The sequence below is a fragment of the Amaranthus tricolor genome, chromosome 9, assembly GCF_026212465.1.
Source record: "Amaranthus tricolor cultivar Red isolate AtriRed21 chromosome 9, ASM2621246v1, whole genome shotgun sequence".
In the NCBI taxonomy this organism is placed as follows: Eukaryota; Viridiplantae; Streptophyta; class Magnoliopsida; order Caryophyllales; family Amaranthaceae; genus Amaranthus; species Amaranthus tricolor.
In genome coordinates, this window is record NC_080055.1 from 23138784 (window position 1) to 23162402 (window position 23619).

General features: G+C 32.3%; 2 protein-coding genes across 2 annotated transcripts; both read left to right on the forward strand.

Annotated features, from left to right (window-relative positions):
* Positions 1 to 5243: 5243 nt before the first annotated feature.
* Positions 5244 to 8999, forward strand: LOC130823680 (protein MULTIPOLAR SPINDLE 1). The gene is made up of 10 exons (XM_057688412.1): positions 5244 to 5538; positions 5615 to 5672; positions 5762 to 5893; positions 5992 to 6054; positions 6194 to 6273; positions 6356 to 6410; positions 6986 to 7096; positions 7613 to 7805; positions 8390 to 8460; positions 8676 to 8999. Exons 1-10 carry the CDS (start codon positions 5386 to 5388, stop codon positions 8858 to 8860), a joined length of 1101 nt encoding a protein of 366 aa, XP_057544395.1. The 5' UTR covers positions 5244 to 5385; the 3' UTR covers positions 8861 to 8999.
* Positions 9000 to 16143: 7144 nt separating this feature from the next.
* Positions 16144 to 20941, forward strand: LOC130823681 (uncharacterized). The gene is made up of 5 exons (XM_057688413.1): positions 16144 to 16654; positions 17789 to 17880; positions 18315 to 18408; positions 18482 to 18832; positions 18919 to 20941. Exons 1-5 carry the CDS (start codon positions 16361 to 16363, stop codon positions 20167 to 20169), a joined length of 2082 nt encoding a protein of 693 aa, XP_057544396.1. The 5' UTR covers positions 16144 to 16360; the 3' UTR covers positions 20170 to 20941.
* Positions 20942 to 23619: the final 2678 nt, after the last annotated feature.

The window sequence follows — 23619 nt, forward strand, 5'->3', positions numbered from 1 at the left end:
CTTACACAATAATTATTATTTTTTTGAAAGTAATAAAATAAGTTTTTTCGAATTTTATACTCATATGGAATTAGATAATGATGTTGTAGAAGCCATTTTCAATTTGAAAAAGATATGCTTTCATATCCCAAATTATATACGATCGAACAAAGAAAATAAGTCTCTCGATTAAGGGATGATCGCATTATCCTCAGAAAGCAATTGTATAAAAGTATTGTCCAATAAATTTGAAACTATTTTATGTAATGAAAGTGGACAATTAAAAAATATTAGTGTATAAAATAAAGTTATTTATGAAAAATTAAAAAAAAAGTCGGTAATCAAATTATCAACTAACTAAAACTTCAAAAATCACATAAAAATTGAAGATGTTTCACATAAGGGAGATGTTAATAAAATTACGAATTAAATTTTATTTTTAAAATTTCATTACTTACCTTACGTAAGAGATGCCGTTATTTTACAAATAAAATTTTATTAGTTAGTTTCAATAAAATGTTTTTTCCAATCCAGATAAGTTTTTTTTATATTTTCAAATTTTAATACACATACAATTGGTCAAAGAAAACAAGTGTTACAATCGATGATTACATTATCATCGGAGAGCAATTGTGTGACGTTATTGTTCGATAAATTTGAAGTTATATTGTCAGATAATGATTGAATCGAGAAAAAATTAATATTAATAATCTAAATTTTCCAAGGTTGGTCTATCATTTCTGTGGGTCCTAAGCCTTTATATGTATGACTCTCTTAACATTACATAGTGTCATGGAGCAGTACGTGTCCAAATCACTTGAAAGTCCTTTCGAGGTGCGTGTCATTACTTAAGAATTTGTTTTGCCACGTATTAGAATGTTGGGACCTAGGACCAAGTTTTGGAATTTATATCTAATCTAATAATATAGGATGAATATTATTTTATTTTTTTAAATTAAAAATATCTACAAAATTATATATATATATATATATTTTATATTTTTAAAATATGAAACAAAATAGTGAAAATTTTCCAATTCTAAAAAAAAAATATAATTGGTCAAAGAAAAAAGTCTCACATGTAATAATTGTATTATCGTCGAAAATTGACCGATGTAACTAATATGCAATTATAAGGAAAAGAAATAAAAGAAAAGTATTGGATCAATAACAATTAAGGAGAACGAAAAAAAAGGGCATTATTATTTGTCGCCACCATTTTCATTTTATCGCCACACCCCCTCCTAATGAAATTACGAATTTGCCTCTAAACTTTAAAAATTTACAAATATGCCATTGGAGTTAATAATATTTCATTTTCATTTTTTAAAATTTTTCTTTTATTATTTTTATTTATATTATTATTGTTATTATAATTATTATTATTTTTGTTATTATTATTATTATTATTAAACCACAATAATAATAATAATAATAATAATAATAATAATAATAATAATAATAACAAAAATAATAATTATTATAATAACAATAATAATAAAAATTTTTTAAAAAACAAAAATAAAATTAAAAAAAAAAAAAACAATCGCACAAAACGTGCGACTCAACCTAGGTCGAGTCGCACTAAATGTGCGACCGGACCTAGGTCGAGTCGCACAAAACGTGCGACTGTTTTTTTTTTTTTTTTTTAATTTTTTTTTTTTTGAATTTCGACTTATAAAATTTCTTTAGTTTAATTAATTCATTTTTTAAGTTATTATTATTATTATTATTATTATTATTATTATTGTGGTTGTTATTATTATTATTATTATTATTAAATTATTATTTTTGTTTTAATTATTATTGTTATAACTGATGTAAGAAAGAAAGCGTAAAAATTGACAAACACAAAACACACAAAATTTACGTGGTTCACCGACAATGTGTCGACTACGTCCACAGGCAGAGGAGAGAAAAATTTTATTACTAGAGGAAACCTAGAATACAAATATTGGCTAGATTACAGAAAATAGGAGTTTATAAATTACTCCAATACAGAAAACCTTAGCCAAAACAGATTTTTTTAGGATGATGCAAAACTAATGCCCAAGACTCCTTTTATAAGGAGAAGAATAACAAGCCTTTGTTATTCTTCCGATGTGGGATAATGAAAAACATTAATCTTCCAATGTGGGATAATGAAAAACATTAATCTTCCAATGTGGGATAATGACAAACATCAATCTTCCAATGTGGGATTCAAGACGTAACCTTACAATTATATTTAATTTATATTTTTAAATGTTATTATTATTATTATTATTATTATTATTATTATTATTATAATTATTATTATTATTATTATTGTGGTTTAATAATAATAATAATAATAATAATATTTATAATAACAATTATAATAAAAATTATAATAACAATAATAATAATAATTTAATAATAATAATAATAATAATAATAATAATAATAATAATAATAATAATAACAACCACAATAATAATAATAATAATAATAATAATAATAATAATAATAATAATAATAATAATAATAATAATAATAATAATAATAATAACAAAAATAATAATAATAACATTTAAAAATATAAATTAAATATAATAATTAAAACAAAAATAATAATTTAATAATAATAATAATAATAATAACAACCACAATAATAATAATAATAATAATAATAATAATAATAATAATAATAATAATAATAATAATAATAAGTAAAAAAATGAATTAAACAAAAGAAATTTTATAACTCGAAATTAAAATAAAAAAATTTTTTTTTTTTTTTTTAAAAAAAAAAAAAAAAACCAGTCGCATAGAACGTGCGACTCCACCGTGCAACTAAGTCGCACGTTTTGTGCGACTTTTTTTTTTTTTTTTTTTTTAAAAAATTTATTTTTGTTTTTTATAAAATTTTTATTATTATTGTTATTATAATTATTATTATTTTTGTTATTATTATTATTATTATTATTATTATTATTATTATTATTATTATTGTGGTTTAATAATAATAATAATAATAACAATAATAATATAAATAAAAATAATAAAAAAAATTAAAAAAAATGAAAATGAAAAGTTATTAACTCTAATGGCATATTTTTAAATTTTTAAAGTTCAAGGGCAAATTCGTAATTTCATTAGGAGAGGGGGTGGCGATAAAATAAAAAGGGTGGCGACAAATAAGAATGGGAAAAATGACACACAATAAAAACACTATTTATTTTTTTAGTAAAAATGAATAGTGTTGATGCATTGCCCTATTTTTATAGTTTAAGGATAGGATTATAAAAATTAATATCAATAATATGAAAATTTGTAATGAGATGAATCGTCTTCAAATACAAGATAATATTATTGCTTAATGATTAGAGACATCTGCAGTGAAACATCTTGTTGAAATAATTAATGATTTTTTTAAAATAATTTAAAAGTATGAGAAAATATGTGATATTAAATTTTATTGTGCAATACTAATTTATTTAATTATTATATCTTACTTTATAAGTCAAAAAGGGTGTTTTTACGGACGACAAGACTATATTGAAAATCATCAAATCAAATCTGTAAGAGTTCTTTAGTATAAATATTAGTAATTTAGCATCGAAAAGGAATACGAAAAATAAGACTTTGCCACTCACGCAAATAAAGTAGCTCAATGCGTATTAATATATTAATAATGATAAAGATTATTAGTTAAATATACATCACTAACATTATCGTAATAGACTAACATTGTTTTAATAACTAGACAATGTAACTCTAGTAACAAATTGATGCAGATACATCTAGACTAGAATTGTTCAAAAGTGACTCGACTCGAAAATTCGAATCGAAACTGAAAGTAAACCGACCCGAAAATGTGTTTCTTTATTTGGTTTATCGAACCGACAGTACCCGAACCGAAATTGTACCCGAACCGGTTGACAACCGAAAATGGGAAAGTTGAACCCGAGCTGTAACCGATTTTTGTAACCGACACATAACTGTTAACCGAAATTACCCGAACCTAATAATGACCGATCCGAGTCATATCCGACCCGAATCATGCTCGAAACCGAATTCTATCCGGCTAAAACCGACTTAACCCGAACGAATTTTAGATTGAATTGTTGTAAACCTGAATCAATTTTTAACATAGAAGTATGATAGACTCATATTCAATCATCTTATTTGTTAATCTAATAAAGTGTTAGATATTTTAATAAATTTAATTTTATAAATACATGGATTCCTATATTTAGAGTTAATAATCAATGGTCAATATTTATTTAACTACTTTTAATTGAATTAGATGAATATTGATAGAACTTTATAATTTTAATTTCCGGTCAAACAAGTAAAAGTAACAAAGTAATAATAATTACTAATTGATTTGCATTTTAATTATTTTGCTTTAAATAAAGGGAATCTTGTCATCAATTAAAAATTGACTAACAACTTAATTTGATATTGATTCGATCGATAATTAGTAATACGTAGCTGAATTTTGCTTTTGAAAAAAAACTCGAATCCGATTTGTACCCAACAAAACCGAACCAATTATTAATCGATGACAACCCGAGACCGATTGACACTCGACACGAACTTCAACCGACACCGAACTGATGCTAACCCGATAGCTTGAATAACCGATCTCCAACCGAACTGTGACTAACCGACTCGACCCGAGTGTGACCTATTTTAACACACAGTCGAAAAATAACCGATCCAAAATACGACCGAACCGAATGACACTCGTCCGAAACCGACCCGATCACCCGAATGAACACCTCTAATCTAGACTCATTCTTTGCATTATATTGTATTTAAAAAAATGATTTGTTTTTAGAAGATTAGGAGATAAACTTATCATCAAGAAAAAAACAACATCCTAGACTCCAGCATCACATCAGGAATAATATAATATAAATGCCCAACATATTCAAGACTACCTTGAATGTAACCAATAATGCAATTTAAGGTTTTAAGGTCCATTTAATAACGGATATTAAATGGTGGGAATGATAATAAAATATTAGTGTAATTTTGATAAAAATATCTCTTAATAAATTTAATAATCATACTTATTCTATTTTAACAACTCATTTTCTTTATAAAATTTATCCAATACATTACTGCTTAAACACGTAGTATTAGGTGTGAATAAAAAAATCATTTACCTATCAAACTTTCATTATAATAGTAATGACATAATACATATCATAAATATTTATTCTATAAATCCTTCTCATTACAATAGTATTAACCAAACAAGCTATATACGTTTTAACTTTTGAATCATAATTGCTGAGATAAAGGTAATAACTAAGCAACAGTATAGAGTGTTATCGTCGGATACTGAGAAAAATACCAACAAACTTCCCGCGTTCACTCGCTGTTTCATTCGACTTCCTAACACGTAACTCAATCGAGCGAGGAGAAACAAAAATGGCTTCCACCACCGAACCTACGGCAATGGCGACAAACTTTAACGATCCGATGAAGCTAGCCATTGCCATGGCTCTAATCCGATCCAAACTTTTCTCACAACATGCTTCTTCTTCTAATTCCTCGTCCCGTCTCCTTCACTGGAAACAAAAGGTATTTCTTTCTCTCCTGCTGTTCTTCCTCTTCTACCGGAATTACCAATAAACGACATTATTCGCTTCAAGTTCAGGCCAAAATTCGCAAGCAAGAAATTGTCCGACTCACGGAAGACCTCAAGCATCTCGAAGGTTCACGCCTATTTCTCACCTTTTTCTTCATGTATTTTTTCATAATTTTGACATTAATTAATTCGTTTGTTTTTCAAATTTGTGATTAGATGATTTAAGACGCGATCTTTATCCAGAAACTGCGTCTTGCAAGTGTTACTTCTTTAATAACTTGCAGATCAACAACTTCACCTCTGATCATAGCTTAAATGATGTTCTTCACCGTAGATTTCTCAGATTAGGTATTTCATCCTTGCGAAATTCGTTTCACAAAATTCAGGAATTTTGTTTCTATTTATTGCTAATTTTTAATGAAATGATTTTGCTTTTGCTTTTACAGTTCGTTTGCATAAGAGAATTAAGAGAAAGGAGAGCAATTCAATGGATCATAGAGTTTTTTCAGGTTCCAAACCATCGTCTTTGCTTTTATTCACTATGTGTTAAATAGAGAATGAAATGAAGACAAGTGATGGATAAGTAGCAGAAATCCTGTTTGGTTTGTGGAAATTTTAGCAAATTTGGCTTTTTTGGCTTGTGAACAGAATTTAATGGAGAAGAGGGGATTGAGCAGCTAAAGATATCAGCTGAATTTCTTGTGGATCTTTGTGAGACACCTAAGCCGGTTGGATTTGAATTGCCTGAAGTTATGTTAATAACTCAATCTGCAAAGAAAATACGTGCAAACGTAGCTGTTAATTGTGCAGGTGAAGAAACCTAATTTCACGAACTTGGCGCATCAAGCAGTGGACTTCATTCTAGGTTAGGGATTCATACTAGTGTAACCTTATTCTTTACTATACATACCTAGTGTTACTTATCATTCTGTGTTATTATGTAAATATTATTATATTTACCAGAAGTGTTCATTATAAATTTTTTTCAAACTGATTAGTTTGAGATTTAGTTATGTTTGTTTCTTACATGCATGATTTCTGATCAAATCATAATTAGAGAGTCTCTTGTTTGAGCTTTTAATTGTTGGACCTCATATCTAAAACGTAAGCATTTCAGTGTATGACATCCCATTACCTCAATTCTATGAGTGGCTCCCACCTAGGGTGGGGTGTGGGGTTCAGATGTTCGCAACCTTGCCATTGTTAGTGATAACACTAACAAAGGGGCTATTTACCATTGTGCTCTCACATAGATGTGAAATTTTCTCATTCTTTCCAAATAGTATCCTTGCTTGAAAAGTTTTTGTGATTCGTTAATCAGGGAATGCATGGGATTTCTTTGATTTTTGTTGGGAGTTTGGCGCTAATTTTCTTTTAATGTATTATTTTAGGGAGTAATCTTATCATCTGTAAGAATCTTCACATGTTTTTTTGTCAAAGGTTCTCTGGGTCGTCTTTTGTCAGTGGAAATGGGAGCAGATAAGCTTGAAGGTACCATCAGCAGTTTAATTGTGCGTCTTGTGAAACGGATGTGTACACCTTTTGAAGAGGGTAACTTCTAGTTCTTTGGCCTTATGTGTTTCACTCAGCACTGCATTCATTATCGTTTTCACACAACACTATTCTTGGATCATTTGTTATTTGATGGACTGTTGGATTATGTTACATAATAGATCAATGGCTTATGGCTTCAGGGCTTTGTCTTGTTGATGCCGAGGCGCTGCTTTTGCATCCTTGGTAATCATTTAATAGGTATACAAATTTTTTCTCAATCACAGTGAGAACACTGGTGGCTATTGCAGTAAGAACTTGAGATGGATGTCCTTGATCACAAAGTTTCTAAAATTATATTCTTATTTTCCTGTGTCCATGACTGTAGTGGTCTAATCTGGACCTAAAGATCGCTATCTGTTTGATTCAAGATCATCAAAAATTTCAAAATAATTGAAATATCACACAGCTGCATATGCCATAATAGTACTCCCTTTATACTGCCATTCTATTGTAAATTCATCATGGTCTCTTCTGCTTGATATGGTTGCTGATTTTTTCACCCATTATTTTCAGAGCTGTGTGACCCCGAAAATGATTCACAATTCCATATTCAACATGTTTGTCGTACGCTTGGAAGTGCCTCTTATATTGGACAAAGATTCATGCTCTCTGTATGCCACCGGATATCCGAACTGGCAGGACAGTTGCTTTTACTGGATCCATTCGACGAGTCTTTTGCTCTCATACATGATTCAATGTTTATGATGTAAGCTTGATGCTTAAACATTTAACATAATACTTCACAAATGCCTTTTAAGCTTCTTGTCTTGATTTGATATCTCCAATACCTATTGCATAAATTCCGGCTATGGATTCATTTTGCATCATTGTGATATTCAACTTCTGTCATTCAGTAATTACTTGTTGCTTTTTACTCCTCTTTTGTCATGGGATCCCTCTGTATTTAAGTTTTTTCTGAAAGCTCTCATTTACTACTAATGTATTTTTTGGTTTATCAATATTCTCACCCTACTGAATGATTTAATTTTAGCATTTGTAGTTTCTTTATATAGATTGCATTGATGCCGTACAATAACAGAATGTACCCATTGCCTAGGCTGGGTTATAACATGCCATAAAGTCCTGAAAAATCATACCTTTCAGTTAGCTTTTTCAAATGCAGCATCGACTTATTTCAAACAATATATTAGTTTCTAACTTGGGTCTTTTGTTGCCTGCTGGAACCGAACATAGTTTTTCATAGAAACAATAACTGCAGCTGGTAACTTAGGGATCACCTTGTGCTGCTTGTAAGTTACTTACACAGCTTCACTATTGTGTGACTTGCAGGATTCAGCTTATTGAGTTCTTAGTCTCAGACAACTTAGTCACTTGGTCGAAGGAGGAGGGTTTTGAGATAAGTATGTGCTTTTTTGAAACTTCATACCTTCCATAAACTTCTTTTACAGTAGATTGTTCCGTTAGCGAAAATTATGATTCATAATGAATAAATCAATTGGTATCTTTCACATACTCGTGTATCCCCGAACAAAGTCGGTCAAAAATTCTGTAGTATCGTTGAATTATGGCAGACTCTTTGGCATGTAAAAAGCATACTAATGTAGTATCGTTGTAGGGCTGTTTGAAGAGTGGCTGGATTCGTTTCATAATGCCCGAAAAACATTGCAATCACTGGAGAAGAGGTCAGTGCTTTATGCACTTTACATGGATCGAGTAGCTGGTGAGTTGGCTAGACTTGTTGGGCAAGTGCCGTCTTTCCAGAAGCTGGACCAAGATATTCTTGATCAACTGTTTAGATAACATTGTTAATGTTTTTAAGATGACTACATCATTAATCACACAATATATATTGTCAATAATTTGATTCAACTAAAATTAGGTAAACATAACACACAGGCATGAAAGTATTATAAGAAAACAAAAGTCACATTTTCTTGTCCTTTGTGTATTGAAGCCGGATTAACTTGTCCTTTGCGATTGCTTCTTGAAGCATTTGGACACATGACTAGGAGTGTACGTTGGGCCGGATATTGGTTGCACTAAGCTCTTGTCATGGATTTTGTTTGTGTTTTTGGTAGCAATTGTCTTATACTCTATGGGATTGGTAATGTCGGGATTGAGATGTTGGACACGGTTTTTTCTTTTTTTTTCTTTTGGATAAATGTAATATGGGGCTTCTTGTCTATGTTGTCATTAATTAGGTATACTATTTAGAAACTAATCAATCAAATTCATAAATCAATTAGATAAAGATTTATACTCCCTTAAACTCTTTTAAATTGTCCCATTTAGTTTTGACACACTATCCATGATTAAAAATTATAAAAATTTGATATTAATAAAATTTACATTGAGACGAATCAAACAAGATTCTACTTGAGTATATGTTGACTTCTAGATTAAGAGTAATGTAGTGCGACATTGGAAGCAAGATGGATGAACAATAATGAAACAAAAGAAATTCAATGCAAACAATAAAAAAATGATACAAGAGATTTAATGTGATTCACTGTCAATGTGATAGTTACGTCTACCAACACCGAGAACAAATAATTTCACTATGATCGCAAAGAATCTACAAGATGAATTAAGTATCACTCACAAATAATAATGGCTCTCTTGTGATCTCTCCCAATTAGCGAAAAATCCCTTTCACCCCCTGTCAGTGCTCTCTCCCAGGTTAAGCCATAAACCTACTCACAACACTAACAGCGTGCGCAATATTCGGCCTAGTACAGACCATAGCATACATTAAATAAACAATTGTGTTGGCATAAGGGACTCTAGACTTATACTCCAACTCCTCCTCAGTTTGAGATGACATAGACAAAGACAATTTGCAGCTCACAGATGTTGGTGTACTTGTAGGCTTCGATTTATCCATCCCAAAACGAGACAAAATCTTTTCGATGTAACTTTTTTGAGTCAAGAAAATCTTACCCCTAGCCCGATCCCTATAAATCTCCATACCCAAAATCTTCTTAACTGGACCCAAATCTTTCATGTCAAATTTCAAGCTAAGCAATTCTTTAAGTCTAACAGCATCAGATTTATTCTTTGTAGCAACAAACATGTCATCAACATATAACAACAGATAAATCATGGAATCATCATCCAGCTTACTATGATACACACAACAACCATAAGAGTTCCTATTAAATCCATGCGAAACCATAAAAGAATCAAACATCTTGTACCATTGTCGAGGGGATTACTTAAGTCCAAACAATGACTTTAGCAACCTGCATGCATAGTGCTTTTTCCCTGGTCTCGAATCCCTCGGGCTGCTTCATCAAAATCTCCTCCTCCAAATCACCATAGAGGAAAGTCGTCTTAACATCTAACTGCTCCAGCTCAAGGTCATAATGTGCTAATTGACAATAGCACACGAATAGAAGTATGTTGAACCACTGAAGAGAATATCTCCACAAAACCAACCCCTTCTACTTGACTGAACCCCTTTGCAAATAGCCTAGCTTTAAAACGAACTTTCTCAGATTCAGATGACCCTTCTTTCTTCTTAAACATCCACTTGCACCCTACAGCCTTCCTCCCCTCCGGTACCTTCACAAGTTCCCATACTCTGTTCTTGTAAAAAGACTGCATCTCTTTACCCATTGCAACAAGCCATTGCGCCAACTCACCACAACTAATTGCTTGTTCATACGTGGCAGGTTCATTTGACTCTATATCATCAGCTACACTCAATGCATAACTTGTCAAATTCTCAACAAAGCAATTCCTTCCTTCCATTTCTTCAATCAACTTAATAGGCTTCTTGATAACTCGTTTAGTTCGCTCAAGAATGGTGTCAAATTGACTAGATGACCCCTGATTAGACTGCTCCACCTCCTCCCCAGAGCTGGGAGAAGATGGAACAACTTCTGGTTTAGGAGTACCCGACAACCTCAACATCATCATCAATAAATTGCACTCGAGGTAAATCAGCAATGGATGATTGATGTACCTCAAGCACCCCATCCGTCTATAGCAAGTTCTCCCCTTCTTTTCCCACATTAGAAGACTCCATGCTCTTCTTTGAATACATGGTGCTTTCATTGAAAATGACATCCCTACTCAGAATGATCCGACCCTCCGAAGGTGAGTAGATCCTAAACCCCTTCATGCCATCATCGTACCCAACAAAACACCTGAATTGGCTCGTGGATCCAGTTTACCCTCGCTACCATGATAATAAGCAACACAACCAAAGATCTTCAAATTAGAGAAACAAGGCAACTTACCACTCTAGATCTCAAATGGGATGTTGAAGTCAATTCCCAAATGAGGGTCCTTATTAATGATATAACAAGCTGCCATCACAGCTTCACTCCAATACCTCCTCCCAAGCCCTGCATTAGAGAGCATGCATCGAACTTTCTCAAGCAGTGTCTGATTAACTCGCTCTGCAACACCGTTCTGTTGTGGTGTCATCCTGGCAATATGATGCCGATCAATACCCTCTTCTACGCAGAACTGATTAAACTCCTCTTTGCAAAACTCTAGCCCATTATCTCGTAGCTTTTTGATATTCCTACCCTGTCGATTTTTCACCAAAGCTTTCCATTGTTTAAAAGATTTGAAGGCCTCATCCTTTAACTTAACCAACCTAAGCCATGTGTATTGGTACTTGTCATCTACAAATGACACAAAATAGCGGAAACCTCCCATACCTTCAACCCTAGATGGACCCCAACAATCTGAATGAATATAATCAAGCACATCATCAGTAATGTGAGCACTCTTACTGAACTTTGACCTGTGTTTCTTCCCAAACACACAATGTTCACAAAATTCAAGGTTGACAACCTTAATCCCGGATAGTAGATCCCTCTTAGACAGTAGCTGCATCCCCTTCTCCCCCATATAACTAAGCCTCATGTGCCAAATCTTGGTCATCTCCTGGTGAGACACTGATGCGCAAACCGCAGAACTAGACAATGTAACACCCTCAAAGACATAGAGGGTGTTCTTCTTGATACCCTTGAGTACCAACTCAGAACCTCGATAAATGGACAGCTCCCCATCCGAAAACACTCCATTGTACCCCAAATCATCTAAGGTACCCAATGAAATCAGATTTTTCCCCAAAGCAGGGACATGCTGCACCCTAGTCAAGGTCAACTTTCTTCCATCACTAGTCCTCTATCTCATGGACCCAATACCCGTGATCTTACAAGGTGCATTGTATCAAACCAGTCTCGACGCGGACTCATATGGAACGAACACCCCGAATCCAGAACCCAATCATCAGAAAGATCCCCAGACTTAGCAGAACTCACTAATGCCAAGTCTGCCTCTGAATTATAGTTCTCCTTCGGTTTTTCCTCAACTATAACAGCTTGAGACTTGCCCTTCTTCACTGGAAAATTAGCCCTAAAGTGACCCGGTTCCTTACAGTAATAACTGGTCTTTCCCGCAGTCTTACTAGATTCCTCATTGCCGTTTCCAGCACCCGACCCAGTATTGTTGCCCTTGTTAACCCCCTTTTTCTTTTTACATTTCTTGGACCTAACAAACAACCCACTGCCACTCTCCTTGTTATCATCTATAGCTTTCTGATGAAGTTCCCTAATATGAAGTGATGCCTTCACTTCTTCTAAGGTCAATGAGTCCTTACCAAAACCAAAAGACTCAACAAAATTCTCATAGCTAGACGGTAGAGACACAAGTAAAATCAACACAACATCCTCATCATCTATCTTAACATTTAAGTTACGCAAATTCAGTAAAATAGAGTTAAGTTTCTTCAGATGTTCCCGTAAGGGAGTACTTGACTGCATTCGGAGGCTAAACAACCGCTACTTTAGCAATATTTTGTTGGTTAGCGACTTAGTCATATACAATGACTCCAATTTTAACCACAATTCCGCCGCCGTAGCCTGATCAACGACCTCCGTGATGATATGATCATCCAAACTTAGCAAAATGGTAGAATGAGCCTTTTCTTCCATAACTGCTAATTGTCCGCCAGTTAGTTCGTCTTTCGACCTCGCAGTAGTACTCTTTGGAGCCAACGAACGCCAGATTTGCTGCTGTTTCAACAGAGCCTTCATTTTTATTTGCCATAGCCCGAAGCTATTTTTCCCGGTAAATTTCTCGATTCTTATTGTAGAATCTCCAGCCATTGTTTCACTCAAAAAACTTCAAGGACTAAAACCTGGGCTCTTGATGCCAATTGTAGTACGACAGCGGAAGCAAGATTGATGAACAATAATGAAACAATTAAGAAATTCAATGCAAACAATAAGAAAATGACACAAGAGATTTAACGTAGTTCACTATTAATGTGATAGCAACATCCACCAGCACCGAGAATAAATAATTTCACTATGATCGCAAAGAATTTACAAGATGAATCAAGTATCACTCACAAATAATAATGGCTCTCTTGTGATCTCTCTCAATTTATGAATTACATGAAACTCTAGCACTAATAGAAGAAGATATGTATACTAAAACCTAACTAAAAGATACTTGGGATCTAAGAAACTCAAATAACCGTCAAAAAACCCACGAGCAAATAAACAAAACGCATAACCGTCAAAAGTAACGAGTCGTCTCCAATGAGCAACGACTCATGGCAAAAAGCGACGAGTCGTACGACTCGTGGCAAAGTTTATGACCCAAAAATGCGACTTTAGAGAGGAAGCCACGACTCGTCGCTTTCTCTACTCCAGAAACGACGACACGTCGCTAAGTCTTTGAACTCCACCTTCACTCTTTCTTCTTCAACTCATCTACAACCACGATCAAAACTCGATTCGAGTCACCAATCATCAACAAGTAAAATACAAATAAAGAGTGACCAATGAATAATGTTAAAAAAACTAAATAAGACAACTTAAAAAAATTGGAGGAAGTATATAATTGTTATATAAGTGAATTGGGTAATCATAGTTCATAATATCATAATAATATAAGTATATAACAAGATTACATGATCACTAGGTCTAATATATTGAAATAATTAATCAAATTTGTATAACTTTGTACTCGGATCAACATTGCTATACCCTATAGTATTGATATTTAGGTGACTATGAAATGTGATACTCCCTCCTGTACTTATCAAATGTTTTATTTTGTTTCGCACACTTATTAATATTTTGATTTAATTCTAAATATCTTTAATTGTATTTAGTTAAAAATTATAAAAAAATTGATATTATTCAAATTTATATTAAAATGAATTAAATAAGATTTTACTTGACTATATTTTTATTTATAGGTTAAAAATAAATTAATAACTCAAATTGATTGGTGAATATTATAAAAAAACAAATGAAATATTTGATTAGAATTTAGAATAAGAGGCGGTATATAAATGAGTGTTCATATGATAATAGAATAGAAATACATGATCACTAATACGTACTTCATAATATACTGAAACTGATCAATCAATTCTATATGACTCTACCTAAATCAACATTGATATAAAATTGGTATTCAGGTGAATACAAAATATGATATATAAAAATGGATGATCATATGTTTGTGATAAGAATATATGATCACGAATATATATATATATATATATATATATATATATATATATATATATATATATATATATATATATATATATATATATAGAGAGAGAGAGAGAGAGAGAAAGAGAGAGGATCAAATAAAAAGGATTTTAAAATGAGAAGGGTGAGAAAGATTTTTGTTTGATTTTATTTGGTTACTATATATACAAAAAAGGATACTATGTTATAAATTAAGAACATTTTAAAAATTATTTCATAGTTACCTTTCTGTGTAACATAGTTACTTTTACAATTATGAATTTTTGGCTCAATCGTGACCATAAATTTTTTTTATTTTAGTGAAATCAAGGGTGTAGAGTCCTTCTTACCCTTCTCATTTTCAACCCCTTTTCAATGGATCCCTTCCATATATATATATATATATATATATATATATATATATATATATATATATATATATATATATATATATTCTTCTAAATTTTCTATTAAAAATTGACATTTGTGCTCGTAACATGTTATTTGTCACTTTTAGAGTTTTAGTAATTATTCACAAATGAGTAGGAATCATCATTCACATTACCTCTAAATTAAAATAGTTTAAATAAGTTGATATATACTCCCACTCTGTACCTTTCAATTTGCACATCTTTTTATTTTAGTTTGTCTTATTTATTTTGCATTCTTTTTTTTTGGTAATAACTCCACTTTGCTTCTTTAAATCTCATCCACAAATTTATTTTCTTTTTCCATCTTAACCACCCATTTTTATCACCCATTTATTTTTTGTCTTGTTCTCCAATCAAATTTCACTTTTCACTAAATATAACTCAAAATAAAATAGGTGCAATATCATAGGGACGGAGGGAGTAGCTTTTAAGATGTAAAAGTAGTTTTTAAGTCAATACAAAAAAATTCTCATAGTACTTAGTTTAAGAGATGGTTTGAACAACCAACCTATCAACAAATATTTTTGGCTGGTCAAGTTAGCTGACAATTTCAGCAACGACCATTAATACCCCAATTAATATTTTTAGTTTCCAAGTAGTGGTGTTCATAGGCGGGTTTGAGAGGGTAACGTAGTGGACTGAATTCGCCTTTAAAAACCTACCCGCAAGCTGAAATTTTAAAATTTCCTCCGCTTTAGTGTTTTTACTTTTATTTACCGCTACTCGACCTTTTTCTTAGTAGGCGGGATCCCAGGCAAATGAGTTTTTAATTTTATAATTAATTAAATGACTACTCCACATTTTTATGTTCTTACTTCTTATTGTTAGTTCATAACCAATAACTTTTCATATTGTTTGGAATAAGGCTTTAGCATGATTGTGTCTTGTGTGCTATATCGAGAATAAGATTACCAACTAATTAGATCAAAGATTTGCTGCATCTAAGAGAAAAATAGAACTATACATGAAAATAAAGATTAAAAATAGTTAATTTTATAAGATAAACTTTTAAAAAATTGTATATTTATAAAATTAGCGAGAGGACGAGTTTATCTGTGGGTATTACTTTTGTTTTATTACCTACAGTTTAGATAATACCTGTCCAAATATTAATTATTTTTTTTTAAATTGTTGTATATGCCTACCTATTTTTCTAGTGGAGTGGGTCGAACTTCACGGAGCCTGACGGTAGCCCGCCATAAACAGTTCTATTCCCAAGTCTTAACATGCAAGTATCCAACCAGAAACCATTACTATTCCTCTTCAGCAAAAATAAACAATAAAAATTAAACTCTCATATAGAAGTATATTCATACTAAGATTGAACTCACGAATTACTCAAATTTTCTGCATCAATGGAATTTGGCAAAAAAGTATCAATTCAACGTTTGGAAGCCGAAACCGAAAGCGAAAGCGAAAGGGAAATTGAGCAATTAACTAAGGAATTTCATAATACTGAAGAGATGGATGACCTAGATCAAGTAGACTTTGCAATTGTTCGTGCTCTTGTTGCAAATGGGATCTCATACAGCGTGCTTCAAAATCCAGATTTTCTTAAGATGGTTATAGCAATTAATAATGCTCCAAAAGGTTACAAGCCTCCCTCAATTGATCGAGCACGAACCTCTTTCTCTAGGATTCAGAGAGAGGTAATTTCTGGTCTTCCTATTCTATTAGCTTTGTTTGTGTCTAGCAAAGATTAGGAATCAATTGATTTGAATAGTTTAGTGTAAAATTTAATTCATCTCCGAAAATATTTCATTAGTTTTGGAATCCTATGTCAATTTACGCCTATTACAAAGATTAGGAATCAATTGATTTGAGTAGTTAAGTGTAAAATTTGATTTATCTCGGAAAATTTCATTATTTTTGGAATCCTATTTCAATTTACGCCTATTACAAAGAATTATTACTAATAAAGTTCTATACTTATAATCAAACCTCAATTTGGATGATATTACGAAGAATTCATATGACAACAACATTTACTTTTCCCAACGCCATAAATGTCTCCCATGTCTGTAGATTTTTTGTAATTTAGTGTGGATATTTTCTTTGAAGTAGTTCAACTGCTATAATTTTTGGGTTGTGATGAATTTGCCATAACTTAGTATTTTTTACAAAGGTGGCTGTGGTTCCTGACGATATCCTGAAATGTAAATGGGAAATTGTTTAAGATTTACTTCTTGAAGAGCAGAGTTATAACATGGCTGAAGCCAATATAAGTCTTATCGTTGCTTTGCACTTTGGGGTTTTGTTTATTTGCCTCCTTTTTAAAGTTTCTATAGTGTTATCACCAACTCAACATTTTGCTTCTTATAAATTCGTGATTAAACATCAGAGTAGTTGATTTTTACTCCCTTTTCATGTTTGTTCTAATGATCTCTTGTACCAGCCTCTTTAAAGTGTAACCAGGAAGACGAGCATGTTCTGACTTGTAAAATCATGTGATGTGTTAATTATTAAAAAATCTTTTTGTCAGCAAATTATTATAATGGGGCCAAAGATATATATTTATTTGGCTTCAAATTATTATTAATGTGCACTTTTATTTATGTGAAGTGAAGTCGCATATAATGTTTGCTACCGAGAGTCAATCGAAAACAACCTTTTTGTCACCCTTATCAATATCAATAATAAGGGTATAAGGGTAATGTTGTGTACACCCGACCCCCCAAATCTCACCCTAGGTGAGAGACTAAGAGCCACTAAATGACATTGAAATAATGAAATGTTGTAGTACCCATTTATGTGTATTGATAATTTCACTTTACATGATGCAGGGTCCAACTCCAGCTCTAGTTAAAGCTGAGGTACCATGGTCGGTGAGAAGAGGCAGTCTAGAGAAACATCGTGTATTGAAGACTGTTAATGAGTAATGGTTTTCCTCTTTCTGGTCAGTCTTTGAAAGAAAATTTGGTTTAAAATTGTCACTATGAGGTTACAAAACTTGTGCTCTCTTCTTAGTATTAAGTCTTGTTGATGACTTGAGGTTCAACAAGTACTTGAATCAGCTGTAATTAGGATTTTTTGTCTGCAAAGTAAACTAATGCTTGTGAAATATACTATCTATATTGATTTGTATCTGATAACTAATGGAATGGACTTTTGATCGTTTGCTAACTGTCTAGTATAGTGGAAATTGGCTTGCAGCTGTACTTTGCAAATGTATAGAGCAGTTTAAAAGAACATTATTACTGGAGCTCAATAAATTAAATTTTGTGCTATTGTGTTAAGATGTGAAAATTTGACAGACATTTTACACTGAATTCTTGTGTATTAATTTAATATACTGGTTTCTTGATGCAGTATTATCAACAAGCTTACACCTGAGAAGTATGATCTTCTCAAACGTCAATTGATTGTTTCTATTTCTGGTATTACATCAGCTGGGATCCTGAAGGTTGTTCTCTTTCTTTTTATGTTTTATCATGGTTCTTTTCTGGCGGACAAAAATAAACTCCTTTGTCTTTCAGGGTGTTACTTCTTTGATCTTTGACAAAGCTGTCCTTGAACCTACATTCTTCCCTATGTATGCTCAGTTATGTTCTGATTTGAACGAAAAGCTACCTCCATTTCCACCAGAGGAAGCTGGAGGAAAAGAAATCACTTTCAAGCGTGTTCTTTTGAACAATTGCCAAGAGGCATTTGAAGGTGCTGACAATTTAAGAGCTGAACTGAGACAGATGACAAACCCAGACCAAGAAGCTGAACGTCGAGATAAAGAAAGAATGCTTAAGCTCCGTGCTCATGGGAACATACGGCTTATTGGTGAACTTTTGAAGCAGAAAATGGTTCCTGAAAAGATTGTGCATCATATTGCGCAGGTAACACAGTCTTGCTTGTTTCCTCCTGCCTTTTGAAGTGGTGATGCTTTTAGCTTTGTGCTGATGTTCCTTTAGTCACAATGCAGGAGCTATTAGGTCCTGACATTAAAATCTGCCCAGCAGAGGAGAATGTTGAGGCCATTTGTCAGTTCTTTAACACTATTGGTAAGCAGCTTGATGATAACACCAGATCACGCCGTATAAATGATATGTATATGAGTCGGTTGGAGGAATTGAGCTCAAATAGTCAACTTGCCCCCCATCTGCGGTTCATGGTTCGCGATGTTCTTGATTTGCGGACCAACAATTGGGTTCCTAAACAAATAAACACACATAAACCGACCGAAACCATCCATCATTCCATTATTTTAACAGAGAAATTAAACAATGGGAACTACACCAAGTGGTCCAAATTGATGTATCTAGCAATCAGTGGGCAAGGTAGGCTCAACCACATCATCGCCTTCCCACCAAACACTGAAGATCCAGAATACACCACATGGGCTAAGCGAGATTCAATTGTAATCTCATGGATAATAGAAAATATAGGTTCTGATTTAGTAAATCAGTTTCTAGATTATCCCACAGCATTCGAGTTATGGAGAAGAATAGAAGCCATGTTTAGTAGCGGAAGAGATGGTTTACATATTTTCGATTTAACGGTTAAAGCCAATAAAATTCAGCAAGGAGCGGAGCAAATTGAGGTATATTTCAGTAAACTTGTCTCCATTTGGAAAGAAATAGATCGAAGACTCCCAAACCCCATGATTTGCCCGGAAGATAAAACCATTTTCAACAAAATAAATCAACAAAACCGGCTATATCAATTTCTTGCCGGACTTGAAGAATCTTTTGATAAAGATAGAAGGTATTTACTTAATCAAGATCCATTACCTACCGCAGAGCAAGCCTATGCAACCATCCGAAGGAAAATCTCACGCCGGGGCATCATGAGAAGTGAAAAATCCTCGTCAGATTATGAATCATTGGGCATAGAGACCGGTTTATCCACAAGAGGAAAACCCACAAAATCAGATTATAGGCGACAAGATGAGCAGAGTAAACTAAGGTGTACTCGCTGTGGGAAAGCAAGGCACATTAAAGAAGAGTGTTTTGAAATTGTTGGGTACCCTGAGTGGTGGGCGGATTCAAAGAAAAAAGAGAAACAAGAACAAAAAACTCAAGCATTTCTAAGCCATGGAAAAACAGTGAGAAGAAGAAGAAAATGTCAGAAAAATATTACGGAGAAACGGACAAATGGGAGCAAGAGAGGTGAGGTGCAACTCAATGATAAATCACAGTATTACACCCATATGGAGAGAGATTTAATAGGGTGATATTTTTTGTTGGGTTATTTCCACTTAGAGAAAGAGTCCACTTAATAATATAATATGGGCTTTAATATTAGTTATGGGCTAATATATTAATTAAAATAAAAAAAAAAGGGAACTATAAAAACAAAAAAGGGTGGTAAGTTTGGAATGACATAAGTCACGCACAAAAAACAGAAATCAAGAATATTTATTGAGAGGCAGGCGCACAAAGGGGTTTTACATGGCATTGCGTGGATTCAATCAAAGGCCATTTATATTTTATTTTGCGTTAAATTTTAATACGGTGTTCCTGTCTATCCAATCTATATATTCAGCGATTGGATTGTCATTTTGTGCATTATAAGTGGGTAATTTATATTTGCCCTAATTTACCCTAATTGTTATTTTATCACTTTTGAGTGATGTTTTAGGGTTGTTTGGTGTTTGTATTGCCTCTAGTATTGTTTAGAGAAGATTGTGGTTGTATCCATTAATTTTATTGGTGATTAGTAGAAGAGTTTGGTACCACTTATGATCCCGTGGTTTTTTCCCATTGGGTTTTTTTCCCATTGGGTTTTCATGTAAAATATCGTTTGTGCTTTACTTTTTGTATTTTTACTTTATTGTGCTTGATTGTGGGATTATTATTGTTTTTGTTCATGTGCGTTATATTGCCACTTTGCTCAATATTTTTAAATTATAATTTATCTTTTTGTGTTTTATGGTGATTTACAAATCACAGTGATTGATTAGGATTTTCTAAAGAGGTGAGACATGACACCTTTGTTGAGGGACAAAAATACCATTTTCTGATAGAGTCAGGCCATTTGCTGCTAAAGCCAGTTGCAACATTCGAGAAATTAATAATTTAAAATGAGTAAATTTAAGAGAATTATTAGTACAAGGATAACCTTAAATACACATGACATAAAACATTCTCAATTTAATTTCTCTCTTTTTTTTCTTTTTCTTTTAATTTGATTAAAAAAAAACACCCACAACCCTCTCTTCCTTCTCTCTCTTTCGGATGAACCAAAGGAAGAGTCAGACATCCATCTTCTTCCTCCTTTAGTCATTTGAATCAGATATGCTCTCACCATCTCAGTTTCGAGTAAGACCAAACCCACTCAATTTCCTATTCTTTTCGACTTTCATTATCTGCAATTAAGGTTGAAAACACTTCCTTCTCCTGACATTTGAAATTAAGGCAACCAAATTTCAGTCATCTTCTACCTCAATTTCTCACAAGATCCATTGCAAGCTCTCCTCTCAATCCGCCATTTTCGGATAAACTTAGACACTCCATGAATGTTCTTTTGTCCATGATTGATTATTGGTGTAAATAAAATTAAGGTTTGAATCTCTCAATCTCTACGTGTTATTTTACTCCATTATTCTCTCATTCTTTGATGTTCCTCTCAAGAATTGAACCCTAGCCATCTTTGATCATTTTTTTAAGTAATATTATCATATTGTAGGATTTTCCTCCATTGTAGTAGAAATCAGCAAAGCAGCAGCCAGATTCTCCCCTTCCCAAGCTCCTGTTCTGCCGAAATGGTGGAAAACAAGTGAAATTTGGTCTTGTGCGTTTAAGCATCGAAATCCAAGTCAAACATCAATTTTCGAAATCTGTTTTGTGGTATTTTCTTTGCTGCCGTCAAACAGAAGGTGAATCCTTCTTGATTCCCTTTTCTTTTCCTTAATATTATGTTCTCTTTCATATTAGGTTAAGTTTCTTTGGCATATATCCACTTGTATATTCTTTTATTCATGTGCTAAATCTTAAATGTTGTTGAATCTTGAAAATTTATATGAGTTAATTAGATTAGTTCTTAATTGGAAAACTTATGGGAAATGAGTTACTAGTAAGTTATGTGATGATGAGAACTTAAATGTGGATTATAATTTTAGTAGGAGATTACTTTAATGACTTGATTAGTTAGTGTTCTTTGATGTGTTGTTTAATCACAAGATAAGGATCTTGTAGTAGATATTAGAATAGTGAAAATGAAGACTTTGGGATATACTGTTGGAAATCATGGTATTGGTTTAGCAAATCATGGTAAGGGTAAACTGTTGAATGATTGGATGTTCTTGAAAGAATCTAGAGTTCGTGTGGAAATCATTAGTTGATTGGACTATTGATTGGATAAATTAGCTGTGTTTTTCTAATTGGATAGTTTATTATTCATGTTTTAGTTTCTTGGATTCTTTTAAATATTCTTGGTCGAGTTTAGATGAACATAGAAGTATTTGAATTGGAAATACAAAGAGAGTTGTGGAGACGTATGATCTTCACAAGAATATAAACTAGTCTAGAGCATGGTTATAATATTTTGATGATATATTGGGGGTTGGATTTAGAAATTTGCGCAATCTTTGAAAATTAGAAATATTAGAATAGAAGCTTGAACCAAGGTACAGTCATGGGAGGAGATGCAATGAGTTATATAAACCTAGTTTGTAGTATCGAATGTTTTGTTGTGATGTTATGTTTGCTATGCTCCAGGAGGCGACGTCATCGAGGAACCTTTATATTGATTGCGGAGAAACAGACTTAGCTTCTTGAAGCGTCTTTGGTGAGTAGTAGCAGTCCATTAAAGAGAGTCTGGCCGGACTATTGTTTGAAATGTTTTTATAAAAGTTGTTTTGAAAGTTATAATTATCAAAGCAAATTTGTGATTGATTGATTATGTTGATATTGATATGGTGTAACACCCCGTAATTTATCGGGTTTAAAAATAAATAATATAATAAAATAAAATATAACAAAATAAAATAAATAAGTGATATTAAATTATATTATTTTACATAGTTAATTATAAGTAACAAAGTAGGTTAATTTTAACGGTAACGAGTTTTATCGCATGACGTTTTGTTTCGATTGTGATAATAGCACAATAATTACTCAATTAATTAATTAATAATTTAAAAAAAAAAATAAATAGGTGGGAATTAGAAGGGGCTGCCGGTTTGGGGAGTATGGGAGGAGTTTTTGTAACTCCTCTCATAATGGTGTAATTAGGAGTGTTTAAGTTGGTCCTTAAATTCCTTATTAATCCTAAGCATCATTTGTCTTCCTCACACTACCTCACACTTTCAAAACCTCAAGTAAACAAGAAAAAAATCAGAAATTTCTTCCTCTTCTTGTGCCTTGTTTTCGGTAGCCACAAAACAAAAAAAAAAAAAATTGTTCTCTTGTTTTTGTCATCCTATCTTTTGATCAAAAGGGTAAGTCTAATAGAATTACTAATTGTAGATTTTATATACAAGGTTTTCTAAGATGAATTACATTTTATGTATGGTGATATCCTATGACTTGAGGAGGATTGAGTATATTTTTATGTAATTCTCTTTAACAATCCTTTAATAAACTTTAATTTCGTTAAAAGGATTAAGTTTTGTTCTTGATTTATATTCTTTAACAAAGTTTAATTTGTTATAAGAATTGAGTTTTGTTGGTATTCAAATAAA

Excerpts from the sequence above, each read along its gene's own strand:
- LOC130823680 (XM_057688412.1), top strand. The coding sequence starts at position 5,386 with ATGGCTTCCACCACCGAACCTACGGCAATGGCGACAAACTTTAACGAT. Across the intron at positions 5,673-5,761 it reads AGACCTCAAGCATCTCGAAG|ATGATTTAAGACGCGATCTT; the intron begins GTTCACGCCTAT and ends ATTTGTGATTAG. Across the intron at positions 7,806-8,389 it reads CATGATTCAATGTTTATGAT|GATTCAGCTTATTGAGTTCT; the intron begins GTAAGCTTGATG and ends TGTGACTTGCAG.
- LOC130823681 (XM_057688413.1), top strand. The coding sequence starts at position 16,361 with ATGGAATTTGGCAAAAAAGTATCAATTCAACGTTTGGAAGCCGAAACC. Across the intron at positions 17,881-18,314 it reads GTATTGAAGACTGTTAATGA|TATTATCAACAAGCTTACAC; the intron begins GTAATGGTTTTC and ends TTCTTGATGCAG. Across the intron at positions 18,409-18,481 it reads CATCAGCTGGGATCCTGAAG|GGTGTTACTTCTTTGATCTT; the intron begins GTTGTTCTCTTT and ends TTTGTCTTTCAG.